This window comes from Staurois parvus, unplaced genomic scaffold (genome assembly GCF_062004578.1).
Source record: "Staurois parvus isolate SC_StPar_1 unplaced genomic scaffold, SC_StPar_1.0 ptg000137l, whole genome shotgun sequence".
NCBI lineage: Eukaryota > Metazoa > Chordata > Amphibia > Anura > Ranidae > Staurois > Staurois parvus.
This window is the reverse complement of record NW_028317933.1, coordinates 16,457,837-16,483,245: the sequence shown is the minus strand read 5'-3', so window position 1 is coordinate 16,483,245 and position 25,409 is coordinate 16,457,837. Positions and strand designations below refer to the sequence as shown.

At 41.6% G+C, this 25,409-nt stretch overlaps 1 protein-coding gene across 1 annotated transcript in view; it reads right to left on the bottom strand.

The window, feature by feature from the left end:
- Positions 1 to 2,012: 2,012 nt before the first annotated feature.
- The window catches only part of LOC149465875 (sorting nexin-21-like), a 43,451-nt gene continuing 20,054 nt past the window's right edge, over positions 2,013 to 25,409 (bottom strand). The window contains exons 2-4 of the mRNA XM_089673412.1: positions 17,620 to 17,803; positions 14,118 to 14,272; positions 2,013 to 4,910 (exon numbers count right to left, since the gene is read on the bottom strand). Coding sequence (XP_089529538.1) covers positions 4,230 to 4,910; positions 14,118 to 14,272; positions 17,620 to 17,803 — 1,020 coding nt within the window. The 3' untranslated portion in view covers positions 2,013 to 4,229. The remainder of the gene's footprint in view (positions 4,911 to 14,117; positions 14,273 to 17,619; positions 17,804 to 25,409) is intronic.

Below are 25,409 nucleotides of genomic sequence, written 5' to 3'. Positions count from 1 at the left end.
TGTATACAGGCATTTGTGAAAGAATGGGTTGCTCTCAGGAGCTCAGTGAATTCAAGAGTGGTACCGTGATAGGTTGTCACCTGTGCAGTAAGTCCATCCGTGACATTTCCTGGCTACTAAATATTTCACAGTCAACTGTTAGTGGTATTATAACAAAGTGGAAGCAACTGGGAACAACAGCAACTCAGCCATGAAGTGGTAGGCCACGTAAATTGATAGAGTGGGGTCAGCACATGCTAAAGCGCACAGTGCACAGAAGTCGCCAACTGTCTGCAGAGTCAATAGCTGAAGACCTCCCAACTTCGTGTGGCCTTTTGATTGGCACAACATGTGTGTAGAGAGCTTCATGGATTAGGTTTCCATGGCCGAGAAGCTGCATCCAAGCCTTACATCACCAAGTGCAACGCAAAGCGTCGGATGCTGTGGTGTAATGCACGCCACCACTGGACTCTAGAGCAGTGGAGATGTGTTCTCTGGAGTGACGAATCACGCTTCTCTGTCTGGCAATTAGATGGACGTGTCTGGGTTTGGTGGTTGCCAGGAGAACGGTACTTGCCTGACTGCATTGTGCCAAGTGTAAAGTTTGGAGGAGGGGGGATTATGGTTTGGGGTTGTTTTTCAGGGGCTGGGCTTGGCCCCTTAGTTCCAGTGAAGGGAACTCTTAAGGTGTCAGCATACCAAGACATTTTGGACAATTTTATGCTCCCAACTTTGTGGGAACAGTTTGGGGTTGTCCACTTCCTGTTCCAACATGACTGTGCACCAGTGCAAAAAGCAAGGTCTATAAAGACATGGATGAGCGAGTTTGGGGTGGAGGAACTTGACTGGCCTGCACAGAGTCCTGACTTCAGCCCGATAGAACACCTTTGGGATGAATTAGAGCGTAGACTGTGAGCCAGGCCTTCTTGTCCAACATCAGTGCCTGACCTCACAAATGTACTTCTGGAAGAATGGTCAAACATTCCCATAGACACACTCCTAAACCTTGTGGACAGCCTTCCCAGAAGAGTTGAAGCTGTTATAGCTGCAAAGGGCGGGCCAACTCAATATTGAACCCTATGGACGAAGACTGGGATGCCATTAAAGTTCATGTGCGTGTAAAGGCAGGTGTCCCAATGCTTTTGGCAATATAGTGCTGCTCTCAAATCAAATGCAGCGAGGAGGAAGTGGGGGGCAGGACTAAGTTCCACTGTGCGTGTCTATGGAGCACGGCTCCATAGGCACACAGCTCAAAGCAAGCAGACACCGTGTGCCCCATAGCAAACAGCTTGCTATGGGGACACACAAAGAAGAGGAGGAGCCTAAATCGCAAATCGGGGCCACTCAGCAAGGCCACATATCAGGTGAGTCGAGTTTTTTTGTTTGTTTGTTTGTTTTATTATGAAAACAACAAAGACTTTAGTAATACTTTAACCGCTTCCCAACCACCCTATAGCAGAACTACTGCTACAGGGTGCGCAGGGCTGCGAAAAATCACGTGTATATATACATGATTTAGCATTTCTGGGTAGGGCAGAAGATGTCGATCACTTTAGTTTTTAAATTTTTTTACTGGATATGTTTTATAGCAAACAGTCAAAAATATTGTTTTTCAAAATTGTTGGGTTTTTTTTTTTGTTTGTTTATAGCACAAAACTAAATGCAGAGGTGATCAAATACCACCAAAAGAAAGCTCTATTTGTGGGGGGGGAAAAAAGACATAAATTTAAATTTGCGTGCAGTGTTGAATGACGATGCTATTGTCAGTTAAAGTAACCAAGCGACATATCGCAAAAAATGACCTGGTCAGGAAATCCTCAGGAGGGCAAGTGATTAAGCTAGTGAGTACATATAGAGGAAATTAATTTTTTTTAACCAGGTTACATGTACCAATAATACCCACCTATTGTCATCCATTCTGCTGACTTAACATTTTCATAATCACACTGCAGTGAGCTGCTTTCATGCACATTTCAGCACAGCATCATATTCTATGAATATTTTTGATGGTTAAATAAAAAGATTTTGAAGAATTTAAAATTTTTCATTAAATAGTTTTATTAATTTGGTTATTTGTGTATAAAATAGACATTTAAAAAAGTATATTAAAATACAAGTTTGAATATTAAGAGTACAACTATAAAATAAAAATTCTATTCCCCTTTTTATTCTCATGTTTCGTAGGTCCTGGAGACATGAGGTTGCACTGCTGTGTAGCTGCCTATACTTCAGATTATTCCTTCCTGGGAACAGCCGCACCTTAATCTTCGCATGGCATTTATGGCTTCTCTGGACCCCTCCATGTGGTTCCATGTGCCATTCAGGGTGGATGACCAATTGCAGTAGGAGTGTGAAAGCCACTGGCCTGGTAAGTGCAATATCACGTGTGATAAAGAAGGGAGAAAATGCTAGCCAAATTCAAGGCTCTGATCTTTGAGTGGGTGAATGAGGGTGCACGGGGGTGCTCATCAAAGTGCGATTTTATCAATTAATGTGAGAACAATGAGATGACTGTCAACAAGAAGAGACTACATTTCTTAGTAGCGAACTGATCACCTGTGTAGACCCATCCTAGGGCCATGTGTAATGGGTGATCACACACCAATGTCCGACACATTAAAGTAAGGCAACCCATTTAGTGGATTCTTTCCCTTGCTGGTTTGTGATAATGCAGAATCTCACCAACAAATGAGTAACATTTTACAGGTAAGCCCAGTGTGGAAGGGGCATAGGAATAAATACGGTGTCCACACATTGATATAATCATTCACTTCATCTAAACTGATCAGCTTAAAAGAAAAAAAAGCTGAAATGAAAGACCATCTATTCTTTCGTTTTTGTGAGCTCTTGATCATTGTGGCCAAGTCTTGACTGGAGCAAAATTTTGTCAATCGCTAGAATAAATGTTTGCCTGTGTGTTGGAGAACCAGTCATAATACAGACCAGTGAAGTGATCCTTTTTTTATTAGATTGTTTACAATAATGTTTCTTCAGTATTATGTTAATTAATGAAGAATAGTTTGCCACCATTAGCCAACTGTTGCTGGATACAAGATCACACATGACATGGCCCTTGGGCATCCTAGGCCATGTATATAAATGCCTAGATGTAGTTGTGTAAATAATCTTCTAATTACTAGTTTTGGGGGTTTCAGGTGTTAACTGGGTATGGAAAGCAACAATGAACTGACTACAATTTCCATTAAACAGTTGTGGGCTAGTGCATGGCCACTTATGGAGAAGAGATGGTGTCCTGGCCGTCACATGTACCCAGGAAGGTGTATCCCTTGTGTATGAGGATCCTCCCAAAAGTAAGCTTTGACCCAAAGTATACTGATCATACGACTATCTGAATGAAGACCAGATCATTATATTCCATCCCTGTATCCCACCCCGTCCATAGACATCTCTGCACTAATGTTTTCCATCAGCCTTAACTTGTTAGAGTGTTCAAAATCTAAAACATTAGTAAACTGTAATGTATTTTATCCTGTGGCATTAGAAACGTTAGTGTATTTATCATGTTTAGGCACTATAGTTTCTATACTTGGCAAAAATTAACTCCTTACAAACCTCTGACTTTAAGTTCCTAAGCTGTACTAGACAGAAGGCTAGGTTTGCTACATTTTACACTATCCTTCAGCTAGAGTTTAGGCCCTGTCTATGCTGTCTGGCAGAGGAGTCTGGATCATAGGACATGCCAAATAGTATTGGAGTTCATTCACACGTGCAGCTAGGGGGTCAGTAAAACTAGGAGATTGAGCTGCAGTTTTACTACACATCTGAACAAGAGCCAATCAGGGCTGTACACACAAATTAAACCAATGTCATATTCGATGAGCATTACCGCCTCCAAATGCGACCCATGTAAGTCTATGGAGCCACACTGTAACCAAATGCAATGCACGCTATAGCCGCGCTGCATTTACCATGTTAAATCAGGCAGTGAGGAGGCAACATATCATCTCTTAAATGCCAGCAAGGGCTGCCGCGCATGTAAATGAACCCTTACAAACAATTTGGAGGCATGTATGTATGGCAGTTGGCTTTACCAAGGCCAACTGCCAGTTACAACTCAGGTAACATTCACATTTCTTCACCCTAGATTTTATATACACCGCCCTGGGTGCCTGAGTGTTCTCAGCTCACAGTCTTACCCATCATACACTGGGCTCTATTTAACTAAGAAGAGTGTCACAGACAAAGGTCTTCTATAAAAATAGAATGTAGTGCATATCTGCCTTGGGTGATCAGTTTATTGTCTCTTTAATCAGAATCTCCTTTAGGGTAGGAGCGTGGCTTGTACTGTGTCCGGCCTCCTTCAGCTTCAGCAGGGCAGCCTCAGAGGCCCTTTTGTCTCTCCCCACTCTCCAAGACAACTGGATGTGGGCCTGGAGGAACGCAATAAGGAAAGTCATGTTTTGCTCTTGTGAATCCTGTTGAAGAGCTACTGCCTGTTCACTGTATGCCTGTGCATCTGCCAGTGCATCCAGCTCCTGGTGGCACACCACCAGCCCAGCGAGTACAGTCAGTCGGTGGGTAGACGCCCACGTTGGACAAAGCTTTTCATGGAGGCGCCAACAATTTGTCCATTTCGGGAGTGCTAGATTATATAATCCTGTACATGTAAATTGCTGGGCCTTCTGCATGTCACTCAAGTAGAAGAATCCCAGGAACTGTGGAGAGTATCGTAGAGTGGGTAGGGAAGACACGTGGCAGAGGAACTGCTCAAAGGCACGGCTGCGTTTTGCAATGGTTTCCGCTGTGAAGTTCTTATGCAGACGCTTACGAGGAAAAGACACATTGTTCATTTCTTCAGGATAACGAGAGCGCAAGCTTTTCCTCAGCCGCTCCAGATCTGAGTATCGACAGGTGATAAAGGCAGGTGAAGGATCATATTGTCCCGAGTGTACAAGGTAAATGGTGTACATCTGAAAGGGGAAATAGGAAGGGGGTAGATTAGAGTGGCATTTGTAATTCTATACTGTATAGAGTAGGCGTTCTCAAAATTTTTAACACAGGGAAACCCTTAAAAAGTAGCTTTCAGGCAGTGCAGGGCACCTGATATTTCTCTGCTGCAGTTTCTCTTTCACTTACAGATCTACCTACCTGTGACTGGATAGTAAAAAGAAAAACTGCATACTGATGAGCTCATCTCTGTCATTCTGCATGGTTTTTTGTACTGCAGCAAACTGATTGGCTTCTTCAAGACTCTAATGCTCTGCTGTACAGGAACTGCAAGAGGTAGGTCTCAAGTCACATGCAGGTATTTGGGCTGTTGGCATTTAAGGATTACAGAGTTGCATTCATTTGTGCCTTTTTTTAATCTGAAGTAAAGCTTCAAAGGAAACCGTGCTGACTTTTGTTTATGAAAATTCTCTGTCTGGCTTTCACAATGACATTATTGCTTTTGTATTGGAGTCACAAATCCGGAACTAACAAAATAAGCACTTACAAAATCGACTTCAACTTCTTCTGGTCTGTGTACTTGTTCCAGGACAGTGACAGTTTTGTAGCCAGTGGTTTAACCAGGCAATTACAATTACAGTCAGGTTTTCATTGCCATCTGTGTCCTTAAAGTGGATCTAAAGGCAGAAGGTTATCTATCCTAATGCATTCTATGATTTAAAAGGTAAAAAAATCTTCTAGGTGGAGTTTCCCCTTATACTTACCTAAGCCCATCTCAATCCAGCAATGTGCATGAGATATGTAGCTCTCCTGGGTCTCTCTTTCCTCATTGGCTCACGTAGCTGTGGGAGCCATTGGTTCCTGCTGCTGTCAATCACAGCAAGTGAGCCAATAAGGAGATAGTGGGGGGGGGGGTGAACCATACCATATGTGTGTGCATGGACAATCTATTCACAGGAGTGTGGCGAGCGAGCCTGCTCCAGTGCCACATAGCAAAAGGCTTGCTATTGGGGGAACTTGGCTGGGGGGGCCAGGACCGTTGGTGGTAGACCCAAAAAGAACAGGTAAGTATACCGTGTTTGCAATTTGAAGAAAAAAAAACAAACAACAACAATCTTTGAAATCACTTTAAGGGGAGAATTCCCTCAACTTCCAATGCCTGTTTAATTGGGAGAGAAATTTGAGAGAGAAAAAAAAAAAGAAAAAAGCCTTTTACTGTAGGGAAGTTGTAGATGCTCTATCATGTAAAGAGCTACAACAACCGGTGGAGTAATACTTTATTCAACTTATAGGAATTATAAATCTTATTGCAACCATAACAAGCCCTTGTTTCGCGCACACACAAAACATTTCCTGGTGGTATCGGGAGAAGATGAATGCCAATGTATAAGTGAGTGACCTGGATTTCAAATTGATTGATAAGTCCAGATGCTGGATGAACAGCAGTGATGTGGCTTGTTCTGGGGGAAGATGAATGCCGACATATATACGTTTTGAAGCCTATACATTTATACTGTGAGAGAGGCAGCTTGGCGAGTCTCCATGGTAAATCTCTGATGACATTTATAATTTGATTTTTAAAGAAAGCAGATATTGTAAAAGTAGGCAGGCGTGAAAGTAAGACTGTCCATTGTAACTATGACTAATGCAGCCAAGACCTGGATTTCACATTGACCGGTAAATCCAGATGTTGGATGAACAGCAGTGATGTTGGCTTGTTCAGGCTAGGATTTAGGTGCATAGAAAACCCGGAGGCTGGGTTCACACTGATGCGATGCGGAATTCGCAGCGTTTTCTGTGCAAATTCCGCACAGCATCAGAATTGCACCCCGTTCACGTGAACCGATGTGGATGTGTATGTTAAGTTAACAACACCCAGAACTCGGTCCGCAAAACACGGTGCGATGTGCAGAATCGGATCACATAGGTGTGAATACCAATGCGATCCGATTCTAGTGTGGACCCAAAAAAGGGTCCTGCACTTTTTTGGTGAGGGTGCGGTGCGATTTGAGCCATACATAATGTATGGCTCCAATTGTATCGCACACAAATCGCATGCGATTGGCACAGGAATGCAGTGCGGTTCATGTGTGAATCACATGCGATGTACCGCACCACATTAGTGTGAACCTAGCATAACAATGAACTTCTTTTTAGGAGCAAATCATTGAAAGGGTTTTGTTATAAAAAAAACAAAAAACAAAAAAGTTAATCTTGCCAGAAATCTTATGAGCAGATAACGTCCCGTGACATTATCATCAATTGTCATTGTGGTCAGTGCCTTTTCCTGCAGTTGATACTGACACTTCTCTAGTTAATAATCTAAAGATCTTTCATCAACAAAGTTTTAATTTTCCTTGTGGATTACATCATCAAGCAAAGCGTGCAGCGACTCCCCAGGTTATGTAACAAGTTATATAATCCTGACAATGTGCAAAATTTAATATTCATATAGTGGAGTTCATGTAAAATGAAGGGTTCGCATTAATTCCTTTAGACAGTCGGCAAACATGAAAATTTTTGTTAACATAAATTACATGATTTTCATAAATTAGGTTCAATTTACAAGAATAAGGATCTTTAATTTTCAGCTATATGAATGGAAGGGTCTGCTTCTTTGCATTCAGAATGCAAAAGCAGCTTTAAGCATGTTGCTACAATTTACAGGCTAACATTTATTTTTAAGCTCCATGCACACTACCGTTTTTTTAGAAGATCAAAAAACACTAGAAATAAAAATGCTGGATGTAAACCACTGATAATACCATTTTTGTGTCAGCTTGTAGTAGCGCGTTAGTAGCAGTTAGGAGCATTAACATTTTATTAGCGGGTTTTATTTTTTTCTTCAGTACATGAAGGAAAAAAAAAAAATGCTCGAAAAATGCTGTTAGTGTTTTAGTAGCATTCAGCGTTTTTTTTTTCTGCTGGGAAAACACGCCCAAAAACATCTTTTACATACACACACATTATATATATATATATATATATATATACACATACATATATACATATATACATATACATATACACACACACACACACACACACACACACTGCTCAGCCCTTCTGAAAAGTAAGATTTTAAATCAAACATCTCAATGAACAGAAGAACAATTTCCCAAATTTTGACAAAACCAAGTTTTAGTTTTATAGAACATTTGTTTAGCTCATTGCATGACAGTAAGGTTAATAATATAACTTAGATTACAAAATCTTCAGTTTTAGTCAAAAGTAGTTGATGCAAAAATGAATACCCCACAACAAAAACGACTACATCTAGTATTTTGTATGACCTCCATGATTTGTAAGGGCAGCACCAAGTCTTCTAGTTATGGAATGAACAAGTTGGTGACATATTGCAACATCTATCGTTTTCCATTCCTCAAGAACAACCTCTTTCAAAGCCTGGATGCTGGATGGAGAGTGATGCTCAGCTTGTCTCTTCAGAATTCCCCATAGGTGTTTGATTGGGTTCAGCTCAGGAGACATACTTGGCCACTGAATCACTTTCATCCTGTTCTTCTTCAGAAATGAAACAGTGGCCTTAAATGTGTGTTTTGGATCAGTGTCATGTTGGAAAAGTGCATGATGACCAAGGGCATGGAGTGATGGTAGCATTTTCTCTTTAAATATAGAGCAGTACACCTGTGAATTCATGATACACTTAACCTCTTCACGTCGAGCGTATGCAAATATGCGGCCTCGGAGGCCTTGACGCCGAGTGGCCGCATATTTGTGTACAATTTGTAAACAAACGTGCTGAGAGCAAGCACCCTGCGCACATGTGTCTGCGTCCCACAGAAAGGTCCTGTTCTCTCCTTGCGATCAGGACCTTTTCTGGAACTTGACTGTCCTGACCTCAACCCAATAGAACACCTTCGGGATGAATTAGAGTGGAGCCTGTGAGCCATGCCTTCTCATGCGACATCAGTGCCTGACCTCACAAATGTACTTCTGGAAGAATGGTCAAACATTCCCATAGACACCCTCCTAAACCTTGTGGACAACCTTCCCAGAAGAGTTGAAGCTGTTATAGCTGCAAAGGGCGGGGCCAACTCAATATTGAACCCTACGGACTAAGACTGGGATGCCATTAAAGTTCATATGTGTGTGTAAAGGCAGGCCGACCAATACTTTTGGCAATATAGTGTATATATAAAATTAAAGGAACACTTTGAAAACCCATCAGATCTCAATGGGGAAAAATATCATGCTGGATATCTATACTGATATGGACTGGGTAATGTGTTAGGAATGTAAGGATGCCCCATCGTTTGATGGAAATTAAAATAAACCTACAGAGTAATGAATTCAGAGACACCCCAAAAATCAAGGACCCACTTCACCAGCATAGGGTCTAACAATGGGTCCAAGGATTTCATCCCGATACCTAATGGCAGTCAGGATGCCATTGTCTAGCCTGTAGAGGTCTGTGCATCCCTCCATGGATATGCCTCCCCAGACCATCACTGACCCACCACAAAAACGGTCATGCTGAACAATGTTACAGGCAGCATAATGTTTTCCACGGCTTCTCCAGACCCTTTCATGTCTGTCACGTGCTCAGGATGAACCTGCTCTCATCTGTGAAAAGCACAGGGCGCCAGTGGCGGACCTGCCAATTAGGGTGTTCATTGGCAAATGCTAAATCGAGCTCTGTGGTGCCAGGCAGTGGGAACAGGACCCACTAGAGGATGTCAGACCCTCAGGCCACCCTCATGAAGTCTGTTTCTGATTGCTTGGTCAGAGACATTCACACCAGTGGCCTGCTGGAGGTCATTTTGTAGGGCTCTGGCAGTGCTCATCCTGTTCCTCCTTGCACAAAGGAGCCGATACAGGTCCTGGAGATGGTTAAGGATACACACACACACACCTCAGCATAAATGAGTGCATCCCAACAGATTTGTCAGAAAACCTTTTTCTTGCCTTTCAGGATCAACATTTTTTATGGGACACTATACTACAAAATACTCCCACAAATGCAGGCTATTGATTGCAAACAAGATTTATTATTTGCACACACAAAAAAGTATTTTCCTAACAAAATTCATTCAAGACCATGTTGCAAAAATGAATACACCCCAATGAAAAAGTCTTAGGAGCAAAGCTAAATTAACAAAACAAAATCCTAATTAACAAGAATTCAACTACAGGTGAGTCTAATTACTCAATAGGTGTCCACAAGAGTTGATTATAAAAGGGCGTTACTTAAAGAAAACCCCTCCCATTTCATGCTGTCAGCAAGAAGAGAAATGTCACAAGGCCTGAGAAAGAAAATAATTTTTTTTACATAAGAAAGGTGAAGGCTGCAAGAAGATCAAGAAAGTTTTACTTATCAGTCAGAATACTGTAGCAAAAGTGACACAGACATTTAACAAAGATGGAAGTGCAACCATCTCACAGAGACATCCAGGCCCTCCACGGCAGTCAACACCTTGTCAGGATTGTCTTCTGATGAGAAGGGTTGAAGAAAATCACTACAAAAGTTCACTGCAGTTAACTAAAGAAGTAGAAAGCCAAACTGGGGCGATTGTTTCCTGTGACACGATTCGGCTTGCACTGCAGAGGAATGGCATGCATGGGTGTTGTCAACGGAGGAAGCCTCTCCTGAAGCCCATGCACAAAAAAACCTGCTGAAAAAGAAGACTACTGTGACTCTGTACTCTGGAGTGATAAATGTTTTTGGAACTGATGGCTTCAAAACTGCATGGCATTGCAAAGGTGGGGAGTACAAAGAAAACTGCATGGTGCCTACAGTGAAGCATGGTGGCTGCAGTATCCTTCTGTGGGGCTGCATGAGTGCTGCTGGTGTCGGTGAGCTGCATTTCATTGATGGTATTGTGAATTCACAGATGTACTGTTCTATATTGAAAGAGAAGATGCTACCATCACTCCTTGGTTGTCGTGCACTTTTCAAACATGACAATGATCCAAAACACTCATCTAAGGCCACTGTTGCATTTCTGAAGAAGAACAGGATGAAAGTGATTCAGTGGCCAATCATGTCCCTGATCCTAACCCAGTCGAACACCTATGGGGAATTCTGAAGAGACAAGTTGAGCATCACTCTCCATCCAGCATCCAGGCTCTAAAAGAGGTCGTTCTTGATGAATGGAAAAAATATTGATGTTGCAATATGTCTCCAACTTGTTCATTCATTGTGCTGTCCTTACAAATCATTGAGGTCATAAAAAATACTAGATGTAGTAATTTTTGTTGTGGGGTGTATATATTTTTGCATCAACTAATTTGAGTAAAACTGAAGATTTTGTAATCTAAGTTTTATTATTAAATAATATTAAATATTTATTATTACTGTCATGCAATGACCTAAACCAGTGTTTCTCAACCTTTTTTCAGTCAAGGCACTCTTTAAAAATTATGGACAGTCTTGAGGCACCCCATTCTAAAATAGGGTGCCTCAAGACTGTCCATAATTTTAACAGGCCACCCCATTCTAAAGTGTGAAAAAACTATTCTAATAGTTTTTTATAATGCAGCAAAATCTACACATGTAGGACACCCAACAATAGAGGTGATTTATTACCTAAAAAGGCAGGCTTGTCCACCTGCTGGCTTGTATACAAGTTTTGGGTAATGTTTAGACATTTTACCAAGGCACCACCTCAGGGTTGGGCACCCTGGTTGAGAAAAAGGCTGACATAAAACAAATGTTCTATAAAACTCAGTTTTGTCAACATTTTGGAAATTGTTCTTGCATTCATTGAGATATTGATTAACTGCTAGTCTACAGGGCATTTATACCGCCCTGCCTGCCCAGGCCAATTTCCAGCTCTCAGTGCTGTCACACTTTGAATGACAATTGCGCAGTCATGCAACACTGTAACCCATATGAAATTTTTGTATTTTTTTTGTGACAGATAGAGCTTTATTTTGATGGTATTTATTCACCTCTGGGTTTTTTTTTTTTTCTTAAACAAACCAAAAACCACAGAAAATTAAAAAAAAAAAACATTTTTTCTTAGTTTTTGTTAGAACATTTTGTAAATAAGTGATTTTTCTCCTTCACTGATGTGCGCTAATGAGGCTGCAGTGATGGGCACTGATAGGCTGCACTGATGGACACTGATAGGTGCCACTGGTAGGTGGCACTAATGGGCATTGACAGGCATCACTGATGGGCACTGAAAGGCAGCACTGATAGGCGGCACTGATGCACACTGATAGGTGGCATTGATAGGTGGCACTGATTGGCACTGATGGGTGAAACTGAAAGGCAGCTCAGATGGGCACTGATATGTGGCATTGATATGCACTGGTAGGCACTGATATGTGGCATTGATGTGGCACTGATGGACATTGACACGTGGCACTGTTCAGCACTGACAGCTGGCACTAATGGACACTGACAGGTGGCACTTCTGGGGCCACACTGATCATCAGTGCCCTGATCATCAGTGTACATGTCCCCTCCACGGAATGCCAGTTTCTGGCTCTCCTCTCCTCTCGAGCGGTCAGCGTGACAACTCGGGAGGAGAGAAATGCAGATAACCGGCATTTCCCTGTTTACATGTGATCAGCTGTGATTGGAACCAGCTGATCACATGATCGAGCCGACGTCTTCGGTCTTTCCCGTGGATCGGTGATTCGCTGTGTCCGAGGGACACAGCGCACCGCCGATCGCCGCGCGCTCCCGGAGCCGCTCATGCATGGTTAAAATGGGAGGATGTCATATGATGTCCTCCCAGAAAGAGAGAACCACCTTGTGCCCGTCATTGGACTATATGGCAGGTGGAAGGTGGTTAAAAGCTGAGCACTGTATATATCTATATCAGGAAACATGTCCTTCCTTTACTGTAAAAAGCTGTCTGTGTTACAGGTCACAGACTATTATGTAATTTTAATTAGATCCAGTTTGCTTCCTCAGCAATTGGGTTATAAATTCCCTGGTTGGCACTTGTCTTTCGAGTGCTACAGGTTCAGTGGCTTGTGGTGGGACAGACTCACCGAGGGCTGATGAAGATGCGTGTAAAGAAATACATATTATGGGCAGCACAATGGCTAAATGGTTAGCACTTCTTCCTGGCAGTACTCGGGTCATCGGTTCAAATCCCAACCACGGCACCCCCTGCCTTGAGTTTGCATGTTCTCCCTGTGCCTGCATGGGTTTCCTTCGGGTACTCCAGTTTCCTCCCACACTCCAAAGACATGCTGGTAGGTTAATTGGGTCCTGTCTAAATTGGCCCTAGTATGTGTATGTATGAATGTGAGTTAGGGACCTTAGATTGTACACCCCTTGAGGGTTAGGGACTGATGTGAATGTACAATATATATGTAAAGTGCTGCGTAAATTGACGGCGCTAAATAAGTACCCGAAATAAATAATGCTATAAATGATTAACTGCTGCTTTTTTATTTATTTTATGTGAGAAGTAGGGGGTGGAGGCTGTAGGGTACATGTGATGTTGAATTACTAAAGCATGTAAGCCACATTCCTCTACAGATATGCCTAATCCACTACAACTGAGTTTGCATTTTTAGTCAGAGGGCTATTTAGATACGTAGCATTGGAAAGGAGACTGTAGTTGTCAGCAGCCTCTCTACCTCTCTAGACAGCTGTTGATGGAGGAACCTGAGCTATGACCTGCTATACTTCCCAGTCAATGTAAACAGCCTGACGTGGAACTTCCCAGGGTTACATCCCCAGGTTAAGGGCCAGTTCCTGTTAACTGCCAACACCATGTCAAAAGAGTTCTTCAGTGACCAGTAGGGCGTTCCCATTACACTGGAAAATTGCACTTGAGACTTCATCCTAAAAACCATACTAAAACTAGTTTTAGAGATAAAAAAAAAGGTAAAAGCAGGCAGCCATCTGCTCTTAGGCAGGACATTTTAAAGTGACTCTGGTTCTAGATGAAAATGTTTAAACAAAGTGGCCACTGTAAAGAATTAACTTGTCCCACTCCTGATTGTCTCTCTATTGCCTTGTTATTCAGTCATCCCTCCAAAAAGAAATTCATAGTGGATCAATTTTCAGAGGGTCATAGATCTGCGCTTTAGAAGGAGATACTGCCACCTGCCTGGTTTTTTTTTTCTTCCACTTGTAAGGGAATTTTGCATGTAAATACCATGCTGCTATCATCTGGCCAGTGTTAGCAGGGTGGTCCCATAACCAGTAAAATTTGACATGTCGAAATTTGCTATGGTCGTGTCATGTGTATAAATCCCTCCAGCTGCCATGGTGGAAGGCTTTATAGTATAGTACTCACCACATACTTGGCATGTATGTCACGCACAATATTAGCCTCGGTCACCTCGAACGTCAACCTGATGGGCACACTGTGATCTTGAGTATTTGCCCACATCTCTCTCAGTTGTTGTGTCAAAAGAGGACGGGCATTCGGCTCCTCCAGCAATCTACCTTCTGCAAGAAAGAGAATGTTCAGGTACAGTAAATATTTAAAAACACAATTGAAAAACTGTCCTTCACCTCAAATGCACAATCTGCATTAAAACTGAGTGTGGTGGCCATACGTGTCCAATCCACTTTATGTTTCATAAAGATATGTAATTTAAGGACCTATATAAATAATCCACCAAGCTTCTATCAATAAGGCAAGCCCTTGTACTACAGGCTTGCTCCTGGAGACAAACTGTATTATCAGATTGTAATATGTATGATCAGCTTTGCTCAGTAGAAACAGCATGGCAATGGTCTCAATAGCAGGGGTGCTACAAAGAAAAGGGACAGTTCAGGTGAAAAGGCAATTACCTACCAGTAGGAATGCAGCGATAGTTTGGACGCTGAAATGTATTGGACAAAAATAGTGTTATCAGCATTTTGCCGATAGGAAAGAAGGTTACATAGTCAGGCTGAAAAAAGACAAAAGTCCATCCAGTTCGACCATAATGGCTGCCGAAAATGCCCAAGTTTACCACATTTAGGGCTTTTTCATAAGTCATGTGACTCAAAAAACACATTTCAGGCTTGGTTCACACCACTGCAATTTGTGTTTTGTCCATTTTGCAATGCATTTTGTATTTTTGCATGCATGTCTTTGGTATGTCTTTTGATGTGTTTTTAGAATTATTTTTGTTGCCAACTTGTTGCTGGGCAGATTAAAAATGTAAAAACGCATCAAAAACGCAACACTTGTGAATTTTTTGTATGCGTTTTCAATGCATTTAGGCCAGTTTGTCTGTTTTTTGATGAGTTTTGCATTTTTTTTATGTTTTTTTTTTAAACCCACCTAGTTGCTGGGCAGATTAAAAACATAAAAACACTTCATGTGTTTTCTGCAGCAGCTCCACTGAAGTCTATTGAGAAAAAAACACAATGTTTTGCATTTAAAAAAAAGTCCCTGACCCTTTCCAAAAACACAGCAGCTCAAAAAAGCATAGATATGAACGTTTCCCATAGGAAACCATGTTAAATTGACTTTGCTTTTTTGCAAAAAAGAATGCATTTTTCTTGTGTTTTTTTTATTTTTTTTATTTAATGCAAAATCACTGCAAACACTGCTCAGCGTGAAAGCAGCCTATTGGCCAAAAGGTGCTTAAAATAAATTCATATTCATTTAAATTCATGATATTGATTAAAAAGTCAATTTACAATACAATTTTAAAAAAATAAAAATGTATTTAGAACTATCCATTTTGGTTTTTGGCCAAATGCATCCTGAATTTTCGGTTTCGGTCCAAGAATTTTCTTTTCGGTGCACCACTACTTACCACTATGCATTTAGATTGTGGAATAAACCAATGCAAAACGAAGGGAAAACATACACATCCCATGTAAACAGTGTGCCCGGTGGAGAGTGCTATTGCATTGTAGCTGAAACATGCTTCAACGATTGCCTCCAAGTGTGGTGCCATTCACTATAAATGTCATCCCAACAGTAAGTATTGGCCAAGGCACCCATACTGCAACACTTGCCTTGCAAATATGGTGGGTTATGGTGAGCTTCATCAAAACTAAAAGGGTCATGTGCATTGTTTGGCGAGTTGGGAGCCCATTTATAACCAACCCTAGTATGTGAATCCAGCCTAAGGCTAGGTTCACACCTATGCAGTTTGTGTTTAGGTCGTTTCTGCACTGCAGTTTTTGTACCTGCATTTTGCGTTCCTGACCCTTTCCTAAAAACGCACCGGGTAAAAGCGCAGAAATGTGAACGTGTCCCATAGGAAATCATGTTAAATGGACTGTACTGCATTTCTGGAAAATGCTTAGGTGTGAACCTAGGATAAACGAAATCAGATGTCCTTTATTTGAGCACTTTTTTGTGTATCTGTAAAAATAGATCATTAAGATGTTTCTGAACTAAGATTACATATCAACTGACATGTTAAATGTTTCAATCAAAAAACAAACCATAAAAAGAATTGATGGAAAAATTGGGATAGTAGCTCATTGGAGATCACCATTTCCTCCATATTTTAATCTGGTGTTACCCCTGGTTCACATATACGTGGCCGTGCTTTGATCGGGCATGAGAGCCCATTCATTTGAATGGGCTCCCGTGCCCTGTGACACGCAGGGAAGAAGTCCCTGCGCTTCTGAAAACGCAGCCCACACGGGAACCTCAGTTCCCAGTACGGTTGCATTTTCCAGTGTGGGCGGCGTGCCATTAGAACTAATAGCACCCGCCCGCGGGTCCCCATTCCTCTGTGCGGGTGGTGCGGCTGCACGGATTTTCATGCGGATCCGCAGCCGCACTACCCGCACAGATGTGCACCTAACCTTAAAGGAACCCTGGTATCAGCTTCCACTGCGGACAAATTCCTGGGTGTCAGCGAATTTCTTGCTTCAATACCTGAAGTCGCTTATCCACAACAAAGTATGCAGATAAAGGCATCTGACTTCCCGGATCTACATACTTGTTCCAGGAGCAGTCGCTTCATTCAACTGACATTAATTGAGGCAACTAACAGTTTTAGAAGGAGGCTGGCAATGGCAGCCCTCAGATTTCTCATTTGACAGGTTTACTTTAACATTTATCTCCAATTTTTTTTTTTAGGTTTTGCATAGAGTGCAGAAGAGTTAGATCTTCTTTCAGGTTTTATGGTTCCCTCACATCAGGAGGATTTATTTCACCTCACTTACTTTCGTTCTCTACCCATTGACACTTCTGTTGCAAAGAAAGGAAGTTGGGAAAAGTCACCTATGGTGGCACAAGAGGAATAAACGGTTGACAGTGGTTCTAGCTTCCCCCCAGTCTATTAAAAACTGTAGCTGTGAGGAATTCCCCAGTTGAACACAATGCAGAAAGAAGAAAAATTTATTTATTTATTTTTTTTAAAACAAAAATCCAGTTTAGTCACCGGTCACACCATTGCCATTTAAAAATCAAGCAATTTGTATGCAGTTTCAGTGCGATTTCTGAAGACTTTATTGCTACTTGTGAAGATTTCAACGATTTCTTGCAATTGGCAGTGCAATTTCCAATGTATTCTATGTATGTGAAATTGCAACAAAACTGCAAATAAAGTAATGCAAGAACTACTTCAGCAAAATCGCACATGGGTAAAACACAGACATCACTAGGTGCGATTTCAATTCGCAAATCGCACCAGTATGATCAGGCACCTAATAAACAAAAATCCACAGAGGCCCTAAAATGGGGAGCTTGATATGCATTTTTAATGTTTTGCACGGTTAATACAAGCTGAAGCTCCACCATCACAGCACCAACTAAATGATTTATTGTATCTAATGAGATTTTTTTTTTTTTATTATTTGATATGACAGTTTCTTGCCCAGTAGTTCAGTACCTGTTCCATCGCTCTCCTCAGAACCAAGGCTGTCTTCACTCAAACTAAGGGTTCCACTCAGCCGTACTGCCATGTCCGGATCATCCACTAATTCTGCAGTCTCTGGCGGTTCCTCAGGTGGTCTAGGGCCCCTTTGATCTTTAAGTGTGGAAGGACGGAGACGCTTAAGAAACTTGGATGCCATCTAGAATGAGATTTAACATTGTCTAAGCGGATTAAAAGAAGCTGAAGGTCATAAAATATTTTTTTTTTTTTTTAAAGTGGTTGTAAATCCTTACATATACCCAGTGAAGTGATTAGTCTCAGGTGATACACAGAGATTAAACAAATTCTCCTACATACAGTGTATTCAGAAAGTATTCAGGCCCCCATCGCTTTTTTCAATTTTGGTATGTTGCAGCCAGATATTACAGTTTAAATTCATTGTTTTCCTCATTAATCTACACTCCATGGCCCGTAATGACAAAGCGCAAATAGAATTTTAGAAATGTCTGAACTTACTAAAAGTAAAAAATGGAAATATCACATTGGCATTAGTAGCACCCCCCCCCCCCCCCATCTGAGTCCCTTGACTCCACCCATTACCCACCTCCAAGCACCTTCCCTTAGTTCCACCCCCTACCCACCTCCCAGTACTGCCACTTATATAGAATACAGAGCCAAGTACCATTTCAAGTGATAATTTGTTAAGAAAAGCAGAAATATAGGATTCCCACAGCCAGCAGCATTAGACCCCCCCCCCCCAGCAAAAATAGATTCCTCCAGCAAAATACTACCCTAGCAACAATAGACTCCAAGCAGCTACAACAGATCTCCCAGCAGCCAGCAACAATAGACCCCCATCAGCAATAGATCCCCCCAACAACAATAGACCACCACACAAAAATAGACCCCCTTCAGTGACAATACATCCCCCAGCAACAACAAATCCTCCAGCACACCCTAGCATCCCTTTTTATTACATACTTTCAGTGCTGGAGGTGCCGGAACCGCTGAAAAAAAGCCCTGGGCACAAGTATTCAGAGCCTTTGCAACAACACTTGAAATTTAGCTCAGGTGTCTCCCATTTCTCTTGATCGTTGATGAGATGTTTCTACCCCTTGATTGCAGTCCACCTGTGGCAAATTTGATTGGACACCATTAGGAAAGGCACCCACCTCTCTATAAATGGCCTCCAAGCTGACAATGTATCAGAAAAAAAATCCATGGAGGTCAAAAGGAACTGCCTGCAGAGCTCAGACAGGATTATTGCAAAGCACAGATACAAAAATTTTTGATGCACTGAAGGTTTCCAATAGCACAGTGGCCTCCATAATTCTTAAAGGGTAGAAGTTTTGCACAACCAGGACTCTTCCAAGAGCTGGTCGCCCGGCCAAACTGAGCAATCTGGGGGAGAAGGGTCTTTGTAAGAGAGGTGATCAAGAAACCGATGGTCAGGTGAACAAGAACCCGATGGTCAGGTGAACAAGAACCCGACGGTCACTCAGATTGATCTCCAGAGATCCTGTGTGGAGAGGGGACAAAGTACCAGAAGGACAACCATCACTGCAGCCCTCCACCAATCTGGGCTTTATGGCAGAGTGGCTAGATGGAAGCCTCACATGAAAGCCTGCTTGGAGTTTGCAAAAGCTCCATTTGAGAATTATGGAGGCCACTGTACTGGCGAGTCAGTGGAAGGAACAGAATATCAACACCCCGAGAACTGTCAGCTTCCCAGCAGATTTTGTTGGATGATTCTCCAGCAATAGAGAGGCTTTCATCCATGTGAGAAGCAGAAATAAATTCATGAGCAATTTACAAGCAAAAGGCGGGTAGTTTTTCTTTTTGGTTCAGTCAGCGGCCACTTGTGCAATTGAGGAGAAGCTCTATGTGCATGCTTACACACTACATACCTGTACTTCTGTGATCTGCCTGACACGCCCCCTGCCCAGCTCCGCCTTCTATTTGGGAGCTACAGGACGCTGCATGCGGCTGTACTCCCATTGTCAGATCTCTGCCAACACATGCCATGTCCAGTCAAGTGGCAGTGGCTGGGATATGTGATGTTGACAGGAGCTGCCGATCGTCATCAGTAATCTCTTCCCCCAAGTTATACAGCTCAGAATGCTGGAGGTCATTTGCTCATTTGTAATTGTATGAAAGAAAAAAAAGATTTTTTTTCTTTTTTAGTCATAAAAGGTTTGCCTTAGATTAGTATTGTATGTTAATTAAATGCTGTAGGATAGACAGGGTTCACATTCACTTTAGATAAGAACTAGGAGGGCCAAGTAGACTCCTTGAATTAACACAAAAGTGTGCACATGACATTTCTGGGAAAAAAAAAAAAAAAAAAAAAAAAAAAGAAGACAACCCTCCCCCCCCAACTGCATAAGGGCTCATTCACACCAAAGCAGCATGTTAAAGTGGTAAAGGGATTTGGGACATGCTACCAGTGCGGCATGGCGTGTTCTGTTTCCTTCTGACAGGGGACACCTATGAAGATCTGGGTGCAGACCTACTGTGGTGTCATACACACATGCCATATTAAGGTAACATATTTTGGGTCCCTACTAGTTTCATCGGCCAATTAGTCTGCCATGTCATTTGGCTTTTCAAATATATGGGAATATCTGGGATTCCGGTTGGACTGAGATTATAGATGTGATCAGGTCACTACTTTACTCCTGCCGGTCAGATATGCAGGCCCACCAGTGTCCTAGCCATTCACTTTCCTTCTTATGTCCTTGCGGAGATAAGCTTGTTCGGTCTGTACCGGAAACCAATAATCTATATATTTTCTGAATTCCTTATATTAAGATTGGACTTTGTGTTCAGGTATGGCTCGCCTCCAGCCCTGGTCCCCTATGTCCGCCCTCCAGACATCTATGCCACTGTCTTACCGTCTCCACTAGCACTACTCTCCCACATATTCAAGTTACGGTCCTGAAGAAGCCAAATGTACAGGCGAAACGCGTTGACTGTATTTTGAAATATATGTATGTTGTCACTATGTGCTGAGTGGTTATCCTTTATTATACATGAAGGGGGTTTGTGCTGAACTTGGTGTGCTTTGTTCTTATCTTCTCTTTTGAAGAGCATCTTTTGTATTATGGGTCCTATTATGGACATATGATTCTTATGTCAATAAATGGCTATAGGTATTTTATTGTGTGGTCTCTTACTGTGCCCAAAGAATCCAATGCTTTACCGTACTTAGCAGTTCGGTCCTTTTTCTTTTCATGTTAAAGTGTCATTAAATCCAAAATCTAAGCATTAGGACATTCATTCGGTGTATAGTTATAAAAACCTGGTTGATCCTACCATTCACTGATTCTGCCTCCTTACCTGTGTCCCCACGGCAGTCGGAGATCCTGTTTCACCCGTTGCCACCTTTACTGTGCATGCTCTGGTGGAAGTGAACAGGCAAGCTGTTCACTTTGTCCCATTCTAGACAGCCCATGTGATTATACTTTTTTTTTTTTTTGGGGGGGGGGGGAATACACAGTGCTGAGTGACCCCCTCCCTCTCTCCTCCTCCCGCCCTCATCCTCAATGCAGACATGTTCCTAGCCACTAGGGGGCTGGAATAAAACGCACTGTGATCCCTCCTCCTCCATGCCAACATGTTCCTAACCACTGGGAGGCAGAATTACCCGGCACTGCTAGAGGCTCCTCCTACAGATCTGTCCCTGTAGAGGGGAACAAGCAGAGAAAGATCATGTGACTTCTACATGGCACAGATAAAACTAGGTTATTTAGCTGCCTTTTTTTTGTTTTGTTTTTTTTTTTAAGAAAAGAAAGCATTTATACATTTTTAAAAGGATCAATTGCACTTAAATGATCTGTACTTAAAGTGTTACTAAACCCAGGACCCAGCACTCCACTCTATCTGGTCTCCCACAGTACACGGAAATGCAATCATTTTAGTAAATATAAACTGCTAAATACCTTTTCTCATCAGCAGTATATAGCAGTTTTGTGACGTCTATCATTGTCCAGCTGAGCACTGGTTAAAGCTTGTAGGAGTTTTCATTCTCCTGTGGCAGGAGGCAGAACCTCTGACCTCTATCTGGAAAGTGTAGATTGGCCCTGTGCTGATCACACGCACTCTCCCAAGGGAAAACAAAAAACTAGCAATACACACCAAAACTGAGCATGTGCAACTTGCCCCTGAGTCTCCTACCTCCTCATTGGCAGTCCCCTGCCACTGCTGTATCCTCCTTCATCCAGGAGCCCCCTTAGTGAGCCAATGATCTGCCATGCCCCTTGCTAAACTCAAATGTCTCCTGTAAGACAAGGGACTGAGAATGGTGCTGGAGACAGGACCGTGCTGCTTGATCAGTGAGAAGTCAGGTAAGTGTTTAGGGACCGGGGAATGGTACTTAGATAGTAGGAAGTGCATTACCTTACTGCAGAGAATGCAGGAAGGCATAAAAATTTGACTTTAGAACCACTTTAATTTGCCTATATTTTTGCATCCTTTGGTTCATCAACATGCTAATAAAAACATTTTTAAAAACCTTTTACAATTTCCATACTATCCTATTGTAGGCCCATTTATATTATCACTGGGTCTCTGCGCTTCTCTAATTAATACAGGCAGATCATGAATGGTAGGAGGGTGTTGTACATTGCTTCTCAAAAACATCACAGTACCCTGCCACATTATTCCTCTCAATAGCCCTGATGGAAGCAGTGGGCTTGTTTTGGGGAGGTGTTAGTAAATATCAAAATATTTTGCTGGGTGGGTCAATCTGGAATGAAGTAGAATAACAGGAGTGGTCAAGGACACTCATCCTTGGGAGGAAAGTTAGGTGATGCTGGATGTCCTACAGCCAGGAAATGAGGCTTTATTTGACTTGCAGCTTCTAAAGCACACACAGTGCTCACAGTGTGCAGTCAAATCAGACTGAGTAATTTCCGTACAGATCAGCCTGTACTACTGTGCAAATCTGTGAGGGTATGGATGGAGGTCAGCTTTAAAGGCTAGGTTCACACTAATGCTGTGCGGCATATCACATGTGATCACCACACCGCAATCCTGTGAAAATCACATGCGATTTGTGTGCAATGCAATTAGAGCCATACATTATGAGGGGGGCCTTGAACCTACGACCATGCACTTACTGGACGGGCACCTTAACCACTATGCTACAGCCGCTGCCAAGAGCCATACAATATGTATGGCTCTAATCGCACCGCACCAGCAGGTGCAGGACCCTTTTTTGGTTCTGCACTAGAATCAGATCGCATTGGTATTCACACCTATGCGATCTGATTCTGCAAATCGCACCACGTTTTTGCAGCCCAATTTTGGGGTGTTGGTAACTTTACATACACACCCGCATCGGTTCGCATGAACGGGGTGCGGTTCTGATGCGGTGCGGAATTCGCACAGAAAACGCTGCAAATTCCGCACCGCATCAGTGTGAACTCAACCTCAAGCACGGTCTTGACTTTAATAACAAAAGTAAAAATAAAAAAAATAAAAAATAAAAACTATGCATGTATTTTTAACTCTGAAAAGTCCCTTCTATTGCTCTCAGCCTCCTCCAAATCTCCAATTTCTTCTTTTTTTTTTTTTTTGCAGTGGTGATCCAACTTCCTCATTCGTTCTCCAAGGTCCTGCTGTATGTAAGAACGTAGCTACCTGTTCTTGTTCAATCCCGAGATGGACTATGGGAGTGTGTATAGATCAGTGCACATGACTGCAACTAACGTGCACTGCTTGTTCCAAACAGAAGTTGGAGAAGAGGGAAAAGGAGAGGTTTGGGAGCTCATGAAGGTTGTCAGAAGGAGGTAGAAATACACAGTAAAACAAATGAAAAAGATTACAGCGCCATTAACCATTTCCATACCGGGCACTTTTACCCCCTTCCTGCCCAGGCCAGTTTTCAGCGCTCTCACACTTTGAATGACAATTGCGCGGTCATGCAACACTGTACCCAAACTAAAATTTTATAATTTTCTTCACACAACTAGAACTTTCTTTTGGTGGTATTTAATCACCGCTGGGGTTTTTATTTTTTGCTAAAATAACAAAAAAAATTTTTTTAAAAAACCCCCATGTTTTTCTTTGTTTCTGTTATAAAAGTTTACAAATAAATAATTGTTCTTCATACATTTAGGCCGAGATGTATTCTGCAACATGTCTTTGGTGAAAATAACCCAAATTAGGATGTATTATTTAGTTTGTAGGAAAGTTATAGAGTTCACAAACTATGGTATAGATCTGAATATTGATCAATCCTGAAGTACTGACAGTACAGATATCCCCCAAATGACCCCTTTTTGCAGAGTAGACAGTCCGACGTACTTCATAAGAGGCATGGCGAGTTTTTTGAAGTTGTAATTTTTTGTCATAATTTATCAGAAATGAAGAAATAAAAAAAGGATTTTCACTATGTTTTTTTTTTTACATACTGTCACCAGTGCAGTACAGCGTCATCATATAACTGGCATGGCAGTGATCAGGGACACTGACTGGTGACAGTACAAAAAAAAAAAAAATTAATTATTTTTTTAAAAATGTATTTTTTATTATTTTCTATTATTTTTTTTAATATTTACCATAGTAACATTGTACTACTTTAGGGAAGTGATCAGTATTTTTTTTTTTTTTTTTTACACAAATTTTCTTATAGCAAAGAATGTTTTTGCTATAAGCAAGCATTTACCTGAATGACATCGATTCATTCAGGGTTTTTTTTTGTGCTTAACTGTGATTTGGCCACAGCTAAATCACATGACACAGCTGGGCTGTGATTGGCCCAGCTTGTGCATGTGATTGCTGTGACCATTCACAGCTAGCCACACTTGTATACAATGGATGGCATGAAAGAAAGCCATCCATTGTGTACAACTGTCATCTGACCTGCTGTGATTGTGTTTAGCTGCGTTTCTCGTTTGCATTTAGTATTTTTTTCCAAACAAAAATAATTTTTTGGCTGAAAAAAAGGTCCAAAAACGCCGGTTTGCTGTGACTTACCACGTTTTGCTGTGTTCTTCAGCATTAGAGCATTTTTACAGCTAAAAAACTCCTCTAGAAACCCACTAGTCCTGGTTTTTTTTTTCCAGCCAAAAAACGTCCCTACCAAAAAACGTTGATTACAATCTATATGTGCATGGACACATAGGATAACATGCTGGGGGGTTTACTGGTTGTAGAAAAAAAACCCATCAGAAGCCAAAAACATCAGCTGTAAGTCCTCATGCACAATGGACGTTTTTACAGCTGCTGTTTTTGGCTTTTGATGTTTTTTTTTTCTACAGCCAGTAAACCCCCCAGCATGTTATCCTATGTGTCTCACCTTTTGGCCCCTTTCACAGATGGCGGTTTCATCAGTGGAGTCACGTTTTTTTTTTTTCCCAAGAAAAAAAAAAAAAAAAACGGATACTTTTTCATCAGTTTTTTTACATCCACTTAACCACTTGAGTCCCAGAGCCATTTTTTTAGGCCTGAAGATTACTTAGAACCTCCCAAAATTATATCTTTTCTGAAAGCAGACACCTTAGAGAATAAATTTGTTGTAGTTCCAATATTTATGCCACATGATCTTGGCGCAACAGTTTAGAAAATGCAAACATTTCTGTAAAAAGTACACTAAAGTTAATTTTAGGGCACACAAACACAATAATTTACCCATTGTCTTGGTAAAATATAAAAGATGAAGTTGCACCAAGTAGAGATACCAAACATGTCAAACATCAAGATTGCATGTACCTGTGAAACAGTGAATAAAATGTCAATACTCTATATTTTTCCAAAGGTGATGCTTTAAAAGACTCTACAGGACATCAGTTTAGCGCAGG